Below are 17028 nucleotides of genomic sequence, written 5' to 3'. Positions count from 1 at the left end.
AACTCTGAGGAGAAAGAAAAGAATGCGAGCAAGAGTTACCACGGAAGACCGCCCAACAGAGGTAGAATTCAGGGTGAGCCTGGAAGGATAGTAGAGTTCAGATAGAGGTAAAGACAGGAACGCATGAAGGTGTGAAGGCATAGTGAGAAACAGGAACACTGTGTCTGTGCTGAGGAATCTGAGAATGTAGGGTAGAGGACAGGAGAGCAGCACTGTAGAGCAGGTAGAGCCATAAGTGTACTTGAGGACAACAAGGGAAGTTCGTTAATGGTGAGTCTGTCTAGGGCACAGCAAGCATATAGAGCGTAACCAGGACTCATTGCCGCCCCGCTTTCCTTTGGTTACCCTACAATTCAACATGGGACCAACTACCAGTTCTCTTCTTTGCATATTTCTTAGAGGAATGAAGGTGATCTCTTCCACCGGCTGTGGCACATCATGAATGAAATCCTGGATCTGCGGCGCCAGGTACTGGTTGGCCACCTCACCCATGACCGGATGAAGGATGTAAAGCGGCACATTACTGCCCGCCTTGACTGGGGCAACGAGTGAGTACTGCCCATTATGGGGGACTCTGGTGGGTGAACACAAAGTAAGTAATGTACGTGTGAGCCAGGATGTGGTAGTATCACTGGAAGAAATCACGTCAGCTTTGACCCTTTCACAGGCTTTATCAAGACTACCCTTGATGGAGCCAAGAGCCACATTCTTTAGGTCTGGTGTGGGCACCGAGGCATTCTTTGTTCTCAAGTGTCTCCTGTGGTGTGATGGTGTGCACATAGTCACATAAAATGAAATGCTCACAGGGATTAATTAGATTTGGCCTCTTTCTAAAATGGACCTTATTTTCCAGTAGGGCTTTTAGGTTTGGCATATGTACTTGTTCTTAATGTATGCTTGTCCATATCTTGGTTTTGGTTGCCAGTGTAATCTGAAGGGAGACAGTGATGTTAGCAGCTTCTGCTGAAAGTCTTAGGCCAGGTTCACCACTGGGACCTTTCATTATTTCTGTGATTGTTCCTGTGCATACATATGAGCTAATTGGAGGAGCTTCTTAGAATAATTCAGTAAAGAGCTCTTCTTGACTGAGATTTACTTTTAAATGAAAGTGTAAGGGACTTAAAATAACAATCAAGCACTTAAGTAGTAAATCTAATCACTAAAAGCTCTGACCAAAGCTGATATTGCACTAAGTATGATTAGCAATATAGGAATTAGAAATGAGAACAAGCCAACCTTGCCCATGATCCTAAGGTTGCATATGGCCTAAGTTTAAGGCAGTAAAATGGTTCCTTAACATCTTGCAAGGCCATAGCCTACCTTTCTTTCCTTTCCCTAAGCTCTCATGTACTATTTGGACCTGCAAAGGATCTTAAGGCAACTGAATAAAAAAGAAAGGAAAAAAAAAAAAAAAAAAAAAGCAGTCAGAAAAGGAGAATATGGCAAGAAGTGACCAGTGAATAAAACACAAACAAACAACAAAAAGAAAATTTTAAAGTAGAATATTTCCCCTACCCTTAAAAAGTCAGTTTATCAGAAGCCAGGTATGATTCCTGCCAAGATGTTAAATACTACAGGAATGACAGAGTTTAACCCTGTACCTCACCCAGAGTATGTCTGACATCTTGTGGAATGTGCTATGTCATTTATCTGTTTACAGACAATGAATAGCATAGTCCAATCTACTTATTGCTAGAACATTCATTCCTCTGAGAAATAAAGCAGGTACCAGTGTGGAGTGGCATTAGGAGTATTGGGCAAGGAACTCTACTATTTTTAAAGACCAGAAGCAAATTCCTGAAACCTTCTCACTTGAGTTTTCTGCTCCGAGGGAGTAAGCTGAATGAGAGCAGGTCCCAAGAGCTCTTTCAGCTTCAGGATGATGAGATTCAAACACAGTGCCACCTGGCAGGCCAGACTTGCCAGTGTTGGTACTGAGCTTCCCCTCTTGCTGTTTCCAAGGGTAGTACTGGCAGGGAGAGATGCGCTAAAGCTTGTTGGAGCCTGATCTGTGCTGCCTGCATTCCATGTATTTCTTTATTTTTTTGAAAAGCCATTGAGTTTTCACCTTGTTATAATTGGCTCATTATGCTGGTCACCATTTAAAAGTTTAGTTTGTAAATGAGTGGAAAGTTGGATGAGGTTAACTTAACAAAAATGATGTTGGAACATAGAATAGGCAAGAAAGTGATACTTTCTTGGTTCAATGATGGAAGATGATGGCAGAAGGAATAGAGGAAGGAAGGAAGGAAAGATCATTAATTATGACTGAATCATGTCTCAGTTTTTGTCTTACATGAGTTCTTGCTGGTGTTTTGGACAGTTGTTGGGCTAGTTCATGGTAAATTGGTAAAACACCAATGCTTGAAAATGAATAATATATTTATTAAGGTCATCTTCAAATTCCTGAATTTTCTGAGTTCTCATTCTGTTTTCTTTGAATTTTACTGTCCACTTATTAAAAATAATTTGTAGCACAGAGATTGTGCATTTACTTTGTTACTTTAAGTATAAACTTGTTTTCTTATTGAAGTGCTCAGTGGAAATCAAATGAGGATAATTTTTGGCCTATTAAACTAGATCAAATTTTCCTGAAAGTTATCTGTCAATACATAAATCTCTGGATGAATATAAATTAAGAATGTGTCCGATCTCAAGTCGCATATTGAACTATTGAAGAAAAGCCCTGTAGAGTGGGAAACTTGGGTGGAGGGGACCATAATCAATCTGGTTCCTAGTATGATCAGCAAAATAGTGGTACATGTTTGTCTCCTATAGAGGACTTTGATATCCTTTGAGATCTGATGTTCCTGAGATGATATGGTAGGGAGAATTAGCTCCTCCTTTCTTCAGATAACAGAGTAGGATAATGGCTGAGTTGATGTTAAATCTGACCATTCCTCCCTGCTCAGCTCCTGGTTTCTATATCCTAGGGGATCTCTCTCCATGTTGTCTCCATGTTGACTGATTTCTCTGTGTGCTTTGTAGAACACTGCCCTGATTCTATTCTGAGAGCTAAGAAACCTCAAACAGTGCCTAGCTTATCCTAAGGATATACCTAGGAGTTAACAAAACCAAATAAAACCAAATGAGACTCTTTTTACACAACTTGGACTCCAGGAAGCCAAGAGAAATTGAAAAATCAAGTTTTATGGGAAAAAGGAACTTACAGAATAATGATTCCAGGCCTGAAAGTCCATGAAGGTTCTGGAACCCACATCTGGAACCAATCTTTACTCATTCTGCAGTGATATAGGTCAGCTGCCCTTCACATATCTGTTTTTCCCTCACACTGCATGGCTAATTCTGTCTGAATTTCCAAGTTCAAAATCACAAAGAAGGAATATCATTGGCAGCTAATACTTTTGTTTGGACTGAGCATTTTATATAAGCCTCTTATAAGCTGCTGGCCAGCCCATGGATTATTTATTCCTAGATCAGTTGTCTGCCTGAAGGTCAGTTGAGTATGGGTTAGAAGAGGAAATATTCAGGTGACTGCCTTATGTGCCTGTCTCCTCCTGGAAAGAATGTGGGCAGCAAAGTTTCTCACACCATGGTTCTTCCGTGGTTGTGTGCTTTCTTCTCTTTGCTGGATAATCTTTCATCAGCAACATGTACCTGGTATCAAATGCTGTCATACTCTAGTTACAGTGGTTCTCTCTTTGGGGAGATTGAGGAATGGAGAATAGACCCTATCAAAATCCCTGATGAGGTATATCAAGGGAGGACATGGATATTTTGAAAATAAATCATTGTACTTATTGTGATTTGAAAGTTCAACCAGAAAGATGAGTGTGTGATTTCTTTGAGTTCTTAAAGAATTACTTACGTTAGGGAAATTTAGAAAGTGTTTCTAGTATCTGAAAGCTAGCTCCTGCTTTCAAGGAAGTGACAGTGTTCTAATTTTAAGGACTAATATCTCTCCAGGTAGCTGGGCAGTGTTTGGTCTGTAGCAGGTGGTTAATTAATAAATTTTGCTTATGCAACTTTAATGAGATTTTGAGGAGGGCATGGAATTTTTTTTTTTTTTTTAACAAAAGTAAGAAAGCTGCGGTTCTATAATTGGAGAAGCGTTGACAGAGGGCTTCCATATTAGAAAGAGTAATAATGTCAAAGGGATGCAGAATAAATTATCTTCAGATAAGCCTGAAACCTGGAGTGTGACAATTGAGGGGAGTCTCATAGACAAGTGGACTTCTTGGCCTTGATCTATAGGGTATGACAAAGGCATGTTGAAGCCATTAGGCTAGTAATGGATGGTTATGGAGATGAATGGAAGGGTGTAGCCTGGGCCTCAGTGTTGTATAGTAGGTGCTCTGGAGAGCAGGGTATTATCAACGTTTCTGGAGGAAAACTGGCCTGAACAGGCTTGTACTCACATTCCTCTGTCCAGGGTAGGACATCCCAAATCAATTACCGTAGTTGGTCCCTCTGAGACTGGATCTAACTGTAGAATACTTCTCAGCACTGCAAACCACATGTCAGCCACAGTGACACCTGACCCTGAAGTTTAAACAAACCATTCCGCCACTCCAGGCTTAGAACTCTGCTGCCTCAATCTCTGCTTCCTTTGCTTACTGAGTTTCTTCACAATGTCTGACCCCCAAACTTGCCCTGAATGAATACCAGGCACAAATGGCCAGACTCACCGTAGAACTGTGTTAACTCTATTCTTGGTACTAGGACAAATCCTGAACATCAGGCTTCCCTCTCATCAGATCCAATTCCCAAAATCACATTTTTCCTAGCTCTGGTTTCCACCCTGCTCGTTGTAGAAGGGCTTTTCTGGTGAGAGTTTATAGGATGTTGAAGGTCCTGAGGGGCAGGAGCAGTCCATGGAGTGCCAGCCCTTGCCTCCTTGATTTGCCTCTCTTTGTTATCCACTGTTTCTCAGGTTAGGCTCAGGGTCCAGCCTTGCACTTTGTCTACCCCAGTTGTAGTAATAAGTCATACAAGATACAACTATGAGTGAGAAAAGAATAGTGGCTGGTATATCTAAATTTTAAGGTCAAGTAGTTAAAGTAATTAATTTGATATATTGCATAGAGATGACTTTTCTTCAAACCTCTTGCAATTTTTTTTTTTTTTTTTCTAGACAACTAGGACTGGACCTGGTGCCTAGGAAGGAGTATGCAATGGTGGATCCAGAGGACATCAGCATTACTGAGCTCTACCGACTGGTAGGTACAGGAAATGCTGGCTCACAGCCATACTGCTGATTTTGTGGTTTCCATGGCACTCTTCAGACCTACTTGATTTTATAAGAACAGGATGTTCAGGTTTAATTTGAAAAGAGTAAAAGAATGAAGGCCTGAGGTGACCATGCCCTGAAGATAGTACTGAGACATTTTCCCTTTTTCAGAGTGATGGGTGTTCTCTACTGAGCCCTCGACCCCCAGGCACTAGAAAGTCAATGCGAAGTTTTCCTTTCTTTTGCAAATCTTTGTACTGGTCACACATTTGTACCTGTTGTGTTCCTAGTGTTCCAGCTGATGGTATACAACCATCGTTCATCAGTATGTTAGCCCTCATCCCTGTACCTGTTATTATGATACACATTGATTACAGAAAGTGTGTCCGTCTTGGTCTTCACCTGCTCATCTTAGTTTGTATAGCCATTGTGCTTTCTGTTTTCTCACTTTTAAAAAATAATCTTTTGTGGACTGGGGTTGTGGCTCAGTGGTACAGTGCTTGCCTGGCATGTGTGAGGCACTGGGTCCGATTCTCAGCACCACATATAAATAAATAAAGGTCCAAAAAGTTTTTTCCAAAAAAGACAGTAACTTCACTTGCAGAAGCAAAGCTTGGCTTCCACCAAGGAGCAGCACCAACAGTTGGGGGTCGATGCAGAAAGAGTTGGAATTGCAAATAAGCCAGAAAAGCAGGGGAAGGGTCTGGATCAGCCCTTGCTCTTGGGTGTGCCCCTGCGTATTCCTTAGGAGATTCCTAGCAGCTGCAAATATGAAGCCACCTGGCAGTGGGTGAGTGTTCTTTGGCCAGCTTAGTCAGGGCTCTCCTGGTTGGAAGTTCTTCTCCATCCTGAGGTAGGGAGGATGAGAGCCTTCAGAGACAACAACTCTAATGTTCTGTGTCCTTTGGGGTCATCAGTCCCATCCTCTGACTTCAGCCCTAGCTTAGTCTGTGTGGCTTTCCTTCTGGAGTGCCTCCCTGTGATTGGGCATGAACTGGGAGATGCTGAGAGCTGTTCATGCACAAATGCCTGGCTGCATACACTACTGGCCTGTGGTGGTTCATGACGTACGTTCTGTGTAAAAGGAATTCCTAAGAGCTTGGCATGGTGGCACACACCTGTAATTCCAGTAACTTGGAAGACTAAGGCAGAAGGATTGCAAGTTTCAGACCATTCTTGGCAACTTTTTTTTTTTAATTTATTTTTTTATTTTTTATTGTAAACAAATGGGATACATGTTGTTTCTGTTTGTACATGGAGTAACAGCATACCATTTGCATATTCATACATTTACATAGAGTAATGATGTTTGATTCATTCCATTATTTTTTCCTTCCCCCCCACCCTCCCACCTCTCTTTTCCCTCTATACCGTCCCTCCTTCCTCCATTCTTGCCCCCCTCCCACCCCCTATTACATGTCATCATCCACTTATCAGTGAGATCATTTGTCTTTTGGATTTTTTAGATTGGCTTATCTCACTTAGCATGATATTCTCCAATTTCATCCCTTTGCCTGCAAATGCCATAATTTTATTATTCTTTATGGCTGAGTAATATTCCATTGTATATATATACCACAGTTTCTTTATCCATTCATCAATTGAAGGGCATCTAGGTTGGTTCCATAGTCTGGCTATTGTGAATTGAGCAGCTATGAACATTGATGTGGCTGTATCTCTGTAGTATGCTGATTTTAAGTCCTTTGGGTATAGGCCGAGGAGTGGGATAGCTGGGTCAAATGGTAGGTCCATTCCAAGTTTTCTAAGGAATCTCCACACTGCTTTCCAGAGTGGCTGCACTAATTTGCAGCCCCACCAGCAATGTATGAGTGTACCTTTTTCTCCACATCCTCTCCAACACCTATTGTTGCTTGTATTCTTGATAATCGCCATTCTAATTGGGGTGAGATGGAATCTTAGTCCATGTTTGAAGGCCACTGGTGGTAGAGATTCATGAGAAGCCCATTGCCTGAAGAACAGGGTCCTGCATGGCAGCTGCCAGGAAAGGAGATCAGGGATACCAGGGAAGGCAAGGTCATGAGCTATGGGAAAACGGGAGGTGGGAAAGGAAACACTCAGCAGTGGGTGCTGACATAGGGCTAGGCCCAGTATCTAATGACTCATTCATGGGAGGACCCTGCCGATTACTAGTCTTGGGAGATTGTGCTATATGCTCTGCAAAAATGCCCTCATTTACAGTGTCCCTCAGTATCTATGGGAGATTGATTCCAGGACCCGTGGGGGCCCAACTTCCAGATTGCTCATACCTCTTATATAATGTGGGGTAGTATTTGCAGGCAACCTGTGAGCAAAATATAGCACATATCACATAAGTAAACCAGACGTGATTCAAAGTACAGGCCTCCTCTCCTAACACATGTGAAGGCTATGTAAATGGGTGTTATGCTGCACTGTTTGGAAAATTATGACAAGAAAAGAATATCTTGACATGTTCAGTACAGATGCAGGGTTTTTTTGCGGGGGACAGGGTTTTTTTTTTTTTTTTGCCAATATTTACTTTTCTGTCTGAGATCGACTGAATCTGCGGATGTGGAACCCACAGAAATCTGACTGCATTTTCCTTCCTGTGCCCATGCTCCTTTTCAGTGTCACTTTTCCAAGTCTCATGTCAGCAAGTGGAGTCTTTGTCCCCACCTTTGAGGTTGAACTCTGACCAGAATGTGGCATAAGCGACTTTATGCCAATGAAGCCCAGGGGTTGCAGGTGTCATGTGCTCTCTGGGAATCTGCCATCAGAGTCAAGTGGACAAGCCTGAGCTGAGATATGTGTAGCTCAGTTTCTCCACTACCCTAACAAATAGCCAACCAACTGTCAGAAATATTTGCTTCTCTGGTCATCAGCTGACCACAGACACATGAAGGCCAGCCAAGATCAGAAGACCATCCCAGCTGAACTCAGCCCTTGCTGATGACCCACAAACTAATGAACTACATAAATGCCTATTTGAAACCACTACATTTTGGGTATTGTTATGCAGCATTGTTGGGGTAACCCCTAGCTGATGCACAAGGTGAGAAGTGCTTCACCTGAATTGGTCTTTCTTGAGAAAAGCCAGGAAGCTCCCATGAGGCTCTGATTCCATGTGTGTATGGTTTCAGAAGACCCAGTTTGGAAACCATCTTATTTCAAATTAAAAAACAAAATTCTTCAAACAAACAAAAAAATAATGCAGAATCTTATTTCTTTGCTCATATATATTTTATCTCCATATATAGACACAGTTTTTCAATAAACATTTACAAGATATGTGTACAACACTGAAATAACAAGAGAGGACCAGACAGAGGGTCTCTCATATATTCAATTCTGGGATGCAGAAACACCCAGTCAGTGGAGGTTAGAATCAGAGCATAGTAAACTGATTAAATGCAAGTCACTGCAAGTCACAACCACAAACACTTGGGTATACCATGAGGGAAGGCAGAGAAGAGATCTTGTTCTGTACTTTAAGGCTTGTCTGTTAAAAAAATGAATAAGAATTGGGAGAATTGGAGCCAGGGTTGTGCTAAAATAACATCTTCTATAGAGCAACTGAGTGGCAAAATAAATTTTTATACCATAGGCCTTTTTTTTTTTTTTTTATCAAGTTTTCCTTGCTTAGGAAACTTAGGAACAGACCTTCCTCTCCCCTTTCTTCTGTGGTAGGGCAGGGCAGGAACTGGGCAGGGTGGAGTTTACTGCAGCTTCGAGTTTCCAATGGGGTTCTTCCCAGGAAGAATACAAGCATCTCTTTGCATCCTGTCCCCTCTGGTGGAGGGTGGGGATTCAGATTCATCAGGAGAAAGGGAAGCCAGTAAAAGATTCTACCCTGACCTGGTTTGCAGCTCCTGCAGATGCTTCAATATGCTTTCCCACTTCTTCCCCTTTTCAACTCCCAAATGACATTCTGTGACCACCAGAGAGATAGCAGATCTAGGGGGAAGAGCTTCCTCCCAACCTCTTGCTATCTGCCCCCATCCCAGGTCAATTCTTGGAATAGAAGGGCTGGCCAGACTGCTCTACTGGAGGGGCAGTTGGGAAGATACTCTAACTCAATCACAGTCTGTGGACGGGTGCCCCTTGCTCTGCAGGTGTTCATGGGACTCTTCCTTGACTCAGTCATAACCTTAGGCCCAGTTCATCAGCAGATGCTCCCAAGGAAAACACAAGCCAACTCTGCCCTGGTCAATCCCTGTCTGGTTTCCCTCATTTGTCCTGAGTGAACAAAAGCACTTAGAGAATACTCTGTCACCTTGACTGAGGGGTCTCCACCCAAGTCTGTGTGCACAAGACCCAACAAGTGGATGGAGAGGTGAGGTCTTCCCTTGGAAGAGGGGATGGGATGGGACTCCGCCCTGCCTTGGAACCTCTGCATAGGACCCTAAAGGGCTTGACCTACTTCATGCTCACTGACAATTCTTAGACTCTATTGTACTTGCAGGAAGATGCTTTTCTTGAAAAGAAGAAAAGAAGTATTTCCTGGCATCAGGTAGAGAAAGAAACAAAGGAGCAAATGCAGCAAATGGAGACCCAGACTCCAAGAGAGACATGGGAAGGACTCCTGTGTGCCTTTTCTACTTGGTGGAGGGCTCAGAACAGAGGGTGGCTTGGCATAAACAAAGAGGCAGGAAAAAAAAAAGATAGTAAATGTTAAAATAATAATAATAATAATCTTTCTTTCAATTCTAAGTTGCTTTAGGTTGTACACTGTGTCTTCTGTCCTTGGTCTTATGTTCAAGTTAATCTTGTCCAGTGATTTGCACTTCATAAGCATTCAGTCATTGTTTTTGAGATCATTATAGTATGATGAATAGACTATAGATTGTGGCTTCAAACAACTAAATTTGCAATCTTTATGAGCTCTTTGATCTCGGACTTGTTATTTCATCTCTGAGCTTCAGTTTCTTCATGTACTAAGTGGGAAAATAATTCTTTGCTTGTTCATTACTAAATTAAAAAAACATATAAAATGCCTTTCCTTATATTTACAAAAACCTCTATACATAATCGATTTTCATGCCTTTATTTCATCTGCATTAGAGAGGCAGTATGATAAGAATAAGTGATGTAATCTGTACTAAATATTAGGTTAGAGTTGGCTTTGAAATGAGTAAATAATAGAAGCTTAGACATGATAGAAATTTAATTCTCAAAATATGCAAACCTATAAATAGGAAATTCTGGATTGGTTTGTGGCTTCATGGTATGAAAAGAGGTACAGTAGATGTCATGCCATAGAAGACTTCCCATCCTCAAGGACTCTTCCAAATACAGTAGAACTGCAAGAGTCGTAGCCATTACATCTGAACTCCAGTCAGTCAGAAGGACAAAGTTTCCTCTCAGTTGATTCAGTTAGTTCATGAGCCTTCCTGAAAGTTCCACTCAACACTGACCTTTATATCTCACTGGCAGAGCATAGTCATACCCCCAGCTTTAGCTGAGGATCTCAGATATTTGACAAGCAGCAATAATGTCTGACACAAATACTTTTCCCTCTAGTTTGAGTTTCTGTGTATGCAATTTTGCCTCAGTTCTTTTTACTTAACCTCATGCGTGGGTGACAAATTGATTTCACCTCTTTTAACATTGCAGTTTACTGGTGGTGGCTGCCTGGAGTGTAGTGGTGATAAGATTCTGGGATCTCATCAGAGATTGAGCTCATCAGAGATTGGGCTCATCTGATTGATTAGCCATGTCTATTATTGGTGGGAAAGACAAGAGGGGACATTTTAGTATTTTATAGCGCAGATTCCAGTACAAAGTCTTTGTTTTAACAAATGAGGAGAATAAAACATTATAATTTCACTTGAAACCTTAATTTGTACTCTATAACATTTTAGTATTTCTAAAAAATATAGCATTGCATTTTACTGTTTCTACAGCAAAGACCTATAGCCTGAGAAAAACCCAAAGACTATAAACATCAGGAGGACATGCTCTCTTCTTTAAAGTGTATCCTGACTTAGCAATAATCAGTCTCTGTAGTCCTGGTATTTTTCTTTGCACAACATGAAAGTGTCTGTTGACTCACCAGGGAGAGTTGGGAGGCACAGTTCCTTGCTGTTGCTGTTGCTTGGTAACATGCTGTCACGTGGACCAAGGACCACAGCATGTAGGTAAAATGCCCAACAGAGGATGTTTCACTTTTTTCTTGACAGTGTCATATTTGAAACACAGTTGTTTTCATCTCACTCAATTCATATTGCATGGTTAGGAAAAATGGTCTTGCTTTAGTTTTTGCTAGCCTGTTAGCAGATCTTTCTCACCTAATTGTGCTCAGCTAAGCTGTAAAAGTGCTAAGCCTCACAGTGTTAACATATGTCCACTCAAAAAGTCTTGTCTAGTGCCAAAGGCCAGATCTCAATCCTGCTATAAATAGAGAAGCTAATTAGCTGATTGTCTGGTTATTTGGCCTGCAGAGTATCTTCATAGGAACCTTTTTTGGTTTTATAAGATCATATTATCTTCTTACTTAATCCTTACTGGATTAGACCAGTGGTTCACAAATGGAAAATCATGGTTCTCAGAGGGAGTTTTATACCCTCACCCCCAGTACATTTGACATTGTCTGAAGTTGTTTTGGGGTTGTCACACAGAAGTGGAGGTAGAGAGAGGCCAGAGAGGCCAGGAAAATCTGTGAAACATTCTACAGAGCCTAGGACGGCCCCCACAATACATATTCAGCCAATAAGCTAAACTCAGAAGATCAAGAATCACATGTTTTCTCTCATATGTGGAAGCTAGAAAGGAGAAAGGAAAAGAAAGGTGGTAGGTAGAGATCTCATGAAAATTGAAGGAAGGTCAGTAGAAGAGAGGAAAGGGACCTGGGGAAGGAGGAGAGAAGGAAAATCAGAAATAATGGGGGAATGCTATTGGCTAAATTATCTTCTTGTATTGTGTGCATGTTCAAATATGTAACAGCAGATCCCACCATTATGTACAACTATAATGCACCACTAAAAAATATGGAAAAAAGAAATACTTAGCCAAAATTATAACCCCAGTGTGGCAATTCATCTAATAATTAATGTATTATATGAAGATTAAAAATTTGAGTCATTGAAGTAAATCTTTGGGATGAATATATTTTTCTCTTAATCAGATGTCTATTTAAACTGTAATCACATTTAGAGTAACTGGTACATACATTTGTAACCATATGTTATTTCAAGATGCATTTTTGTTTCTGTGTTACAACTACTCCATTACTACTCTGTTATTAATACTACTCTTAAATAACTACTCTTGAAGTGTGAATGTGTCTTTTAAATTTTTTATTGCAGTAATATTTTCACAAGGATATTTTTAGCCCTTCTCCAAAACTGTGAATTACCAAGAGATAAGCAAGTAATTATAACCTACTTACATCCAAATCCATCCTAGTCCTGGAATAACACTGGTTGAAGGGAGCGGGAGGAGAGCTTTCAATGCCAGGGTTTGCCAGACTTGAGGGCAATGTCACATGTACAAAGGGTAGAATCAGGCAGACTTTTTACTAGCATGTATGCAAAAACCTAGGCAGTAGTTTTTCAGAGGATATGATGTTTGTCAGTATGCTCCGATTTGCGTCTCTCTGCATATGATCTTGATCAGTGATTCTCAACCCTCATTGCTCATTAGCATCACCTGGGGAGTTTTTAAAACTACCACTCTCTGGACCCCCTTCCCCTAGAAATTCTAATTTAATTGTTCTGGGATCGGACCTGAGGATAAGTACTTTTTAATAGCTCTCTTGGTGACTCTAAAGTGCAGCCAAGGTTGAGAACCACTGATCTAGATATATTGGATTCCTTGCATGAGTAAGGGAGCTCATTTTCCCATCAGTTCTTAGTGAACGTCATGATTGATGCTGGAAAGTGTGCTCTTTGTGGTCAAGAGCAGGCACCTCCTTGAGGTCAGTGCTTTTCTCGTAAGTTTTTTATATCCATTTCTCCAGCTCTGCCATTTCATAGACAATCATTTAATCAGAGCAGCCCATGCTATGTTACCCTTTTAAGTATATGATGTTGAGCTTCTTAAGTAACTTAGCAAAGAAGTTAGCAGTTTTAGAGGAAAATAGACTTCTTTGTGAGTTAAAGAGTTTTATGAATATATGATGCTTCTTTTGTCATAGTAAAAAAGAATTTTAAAAGTACAAAATAGAAAAATATTCATAGAAAACAAGGCAGAATTATGTTTTCTTTCCCTAGAGTTAGAATATTCTTGTCCAAGGAGCTTTTTCTAATAATTATGGCCAATACATACAACAATGCTGAGGCCCACTTTTAAAAAACTGTATTTACTCTTCATTGCTACCAAGAGGTGCCCAGTGTACCTGTGGAGTGTAAAGTGATTGCTGTTGCCTTTAGTGGATCACATTTTTCTTTTAACCTTTGCTTTTCAAGTGGTTCAAAATGAAAGTCAGAGCATGAAAAAAAAAATCTGGCTATTTTATGCTGTTACGTGATTTGAAACTGGAAATTTTAAAGATGCATTTTGGCTTGAAAATTGGTATATTTGTTTATTAATTACTGAACTCTACTTAGAAATTTTAAAAAGATGGCTAATGTAAAAAATGGGGTTAGGTACGAAGACTATGGCTGTTACCTTGAAGTTAAAATCCCTGAGTTTTTTTTTTTTTTTTAATCGTCAAGTGATTCAGAAGAGGCGACTTCATTAGTAGTCTGTGATATGAAAGTGATAATCTTCCACTTCGTTAGCACCAGTTCTGTTCCTACACAGGCCTTTCCATGTGCTTTTCCTGTGGTCTTATCCTAAGTCATTGCCACTCAAAAAAGTGTGGTTCAAGAGCCAGCTGGACTGTGAACTCTTGGGAACTGGACCAGGTGTAAGACTGGCAAGCAAATAATTAGAGGCTTTTTTCACATTGTGACATTGCCATGGTACTTTTACTGTATTTTATAAAAAAGTACTGAAGTATCAGCCTCCAAAATATTAAAAGGAGAAGCAACTTGGTTCTTCGCTACAAGCAGCAGGTGGAGTCCTGTCCGAGAGAGTTCATAATTTCTGCTCCCTCTTTAGCTCTCAGTCTTAGTGTCACTTTTTCAGGAAGCCTTCTTTGGTTGCCCAGACTGAGGCCAAACCCCCTCTGTAGAATCCTGGTGATGTAGGCCTTGCCCTCCTCTCATTGCAGTTGCAGTTTTACCAGTGGTGTCGGGGCTGGTTGGGGGGATAGTTGTGCTGATGTCCGTTTCCCCCAGTGGATGTCTCTTTGAAGACATGGATTGTTCATGTCTTCACTCATCATTGCATTCCCATTGCTTGGCACCTAGTAGAGACTGAACACATGTATGTTGAATGATTTGACCTTATCTCGTTGTTCTCGCCCTTGCATCCTCTCTTCCCTCAATCCCAGACCTCTCAGTGTGGGGACCCAGGGCCTTGTGCATACTGGTCCTGCTTCCAGGTGTGACTTCAGCTGGCTGCATTGAGGGCAAGATGAGAGGTGGATACAGATACTAATCCTTTTCTTTAGATGCCTTGCTGGCTTTCCTAAATCTGATTCCCTGTAGGTTCTCAGAAAGTTAGAAACATTTTCTTGCTTTAGTGATAGAATATCATTGCCACTGACTGTCTCACAAAACTATCACAAATTTGCACTTTAATGTAATTTTTAAAAGAACTTTTAACTTTGAGAAATGAGATGTCAATAGCTACATTGTTCAGCTACCATCAGTGTGCAATGGTCAGTAAAATATAATCTGTTTTTAAAAGATGAATAATAGTTTGTTCTCATCCTGGGAGTTGATAGGGGAGCTGTAGAATCCTTGAAACTTCCTTCTGAATCTCCTCTATGAGTTGATGTTGTTTTTTAAAAAGATTTCTTTTCAGTTGTAAATGGACACAATACCTTCATTCTATTTATTTATTTATTTATTTCTATGTGGTATGAGGATCGAACCCAGTGCTTCATATGTGCCAGGGGAGCACTCTACTGTTGAGCCACAACCCCTCTCCCTCATTTTAACTTTAATAATTTTAAATTTTAAAGCAAATTCCTTCATGAGCTATAATATAAACTTCATAGTTTCTTATTTTAGAAATTGGCAGAAATTTGAAATATAAATTAGATACTGAATCCTAAAATTAAAAAAAAAATTTAGTCTGAGGCATCACTACTGCACCATACCGCATTAGTTTGTTGAGTGCCACTATTTTCTTCAGTCCATGCTAATCATGTTTTTTGCTGGGATCGGGGTGTTGTCTCATTCAGATGGAACATCGACATCGGAAGAAAGACACCCCAGTGCAGGCCAGCAGTCACCATCTCTTCATCCAGATGAAGAGCCTCATGTGTTCCAATTTGGGAGAGGAGCTGGAGGTCATCTTCTCCCTCTTTGACAGTAAAGAGAATCGACCAATCAGGTAACTGCATAAACAGGACTTGAATGTCTTAGTGTTAGAATAGTAGATATTTGTGATTGGCACATTTTAAGATATATGACTTCTGTACACTTTGACTCTGTTATTTCAGTTTCCTCATCTGTAGAGCTGTGAGTTTCTAAGTTGCCTACTCTGGATATTTCCATGAGGGTTAGATGGAATGATACATGCACAGTTCTTAGAAAAACTCAAAACGTCTATAGAATTGTAATAGTTGACATTAAATGGAAGCATGGCTTTGATCTCAAGTCTGTTATTTGTTTTGCATTGGTAATACAAGGAAGAAAGTTTCTTTACAGTCTGAAATTGGTTTGCTTATCAAGGTCACCACATTTTTCTCTTTCAGTTTTTCTGTAAACAATTACATTATTCTTATCCTGTCTGGATCGTTGATATCAAGAGATAACCAAATACTTTAAAACCTTTTCAGTAAAGTTTCAGAGCTGTAAAATGATAAAATGTTTTCACACTTTTTTCTCAGTCTTACCTGTTGCAGTTCTCTTTTGGAAAGTGTTAATTTTAATTTTTAACTTTTTTTTTTTTTTTTTTTTTTGGTGCTGGTGATTGAACCCAGGGCCTTGTGCACACTAGACAAGTGTTCAACCATTGAAGTACATAACCAGCACAAGCTTTTAATTTTTAGAAAAAGATTCATAGTAAAGCACAAAGCACACAGTCTTTTAAGTTAAACATTTTACATTTAAATTGAGAATTAAAATCTAATTACTCAAATCACACATAGTTATCTTAATTGTACCATGCTTTAAAAATTACTTCTGAAAATAGTACTAAAAATTTTTAAAAATTCTGAGCCAATCACATTGTTTCATAAACAAAATAATCTTGGAATATTTCTTTTCTGGTAAAATTGATTTCTTTTTCTAGGAAGTATATATCAAGTTTATTTTTAAAGCATTTGTAGTCATAAAATCTTTGGTGAATTAATTTCCGTTAGTCATTATTTACTGGTAGGAGTACATTTTATTTCTTGACAGTGGACAGTGTCCATAGAATTTAGAAGACAGTGTTTTTGTGCAGTAAGGACAGAATTTATGAGGTGTGGAAATAACAATGGCAATACCCTTTGAAAATCTACCTTATACACTGCTGGAGGAAATGAATCAGAGTGTTAGAAGACCTTTCCCCTATCACAAATCAGCACATTAAAAAGGGAAGTTAATGGCTTGAAAGACTGATCCAAGTTATAGTTCAGACTATTTAGAGATAAATAATCTCTACTGAAGCATATCTGGGTTAAGGGTAATTTGACACAATCTTTGTAACATTGTATGTATACTCTGTGGTCTCTCTAATATATTTTACAAACTGTTTGAAATTTAAAAGGAAGCAATGATGGCACTCTTGCTCATTCCTGTGTCTTTCAGAAATACGAATTCCCTTTTACCACTAATGTTCTAATTGCATTAATATTAGATTAGATTAATTTAGGATTA

The 17028-nt window shown here is 39.9% G+C and overlaps 1 protein-coding gene and 1 long non-coding RNA gene across 3 annotated transcripts in view; one reads left to right on the top strand and one right to left on the bottom strand.

Moving 5' to 3' along the window:
* The window catches only part of DOCK4 (dedicator of cytokinesis 4), a 438609-nt gene that overhangs the window by 202173 nt on the left and 219408 nt on the right, over nucleotides 1-17028 (top strand). For both annotated transcript variants that reach the window (XM_079149349.1, XM_079149348.1), the window contains exons 6-8: nucleotides 400-548; nucleotides 5096-5180; nucleotides 15405-15556. In XM_079149349.1, coding sequence (XP_079005475.1) covers nucleotides 400-548; nucleotides 5096-5180; nucleotides 15405-15556 — 386 coding nt within the window. The remainder of the gene's footprint in view (nucleotides 1-399; nucleotides 549-5095; nucleotides 5181-15404; nucleotides 15557-17028) is intronic.
* On the bottom strand, nucleotides 14204-15445 carry LOC306667095. Its single transcript, XR_013765447.1, has 2 exons — nucleotides 15321-15445; nucleotides 14204-14469 (listed from the first exon to the last, which is right to left on the bottom strand). It is a non-coding gene; the product is annotated as an uncharacterized lncRNA (long non-coding RNA).

Source organism: Sciurus vulgaris (assembly GCF_902686455.1).
Source record: "Sciurus vulgaris genome assembly, chromosome: 8".
Lineage (NCBI taxonomy): Eukaryota > Metazoa > Chordata > Mammalia > Rodentia > Sciuridae > Sciurus > Sciurus vulgaris.
This window is presented reverse-complemented; position numbering and strand designations above follow the sequence as displayed.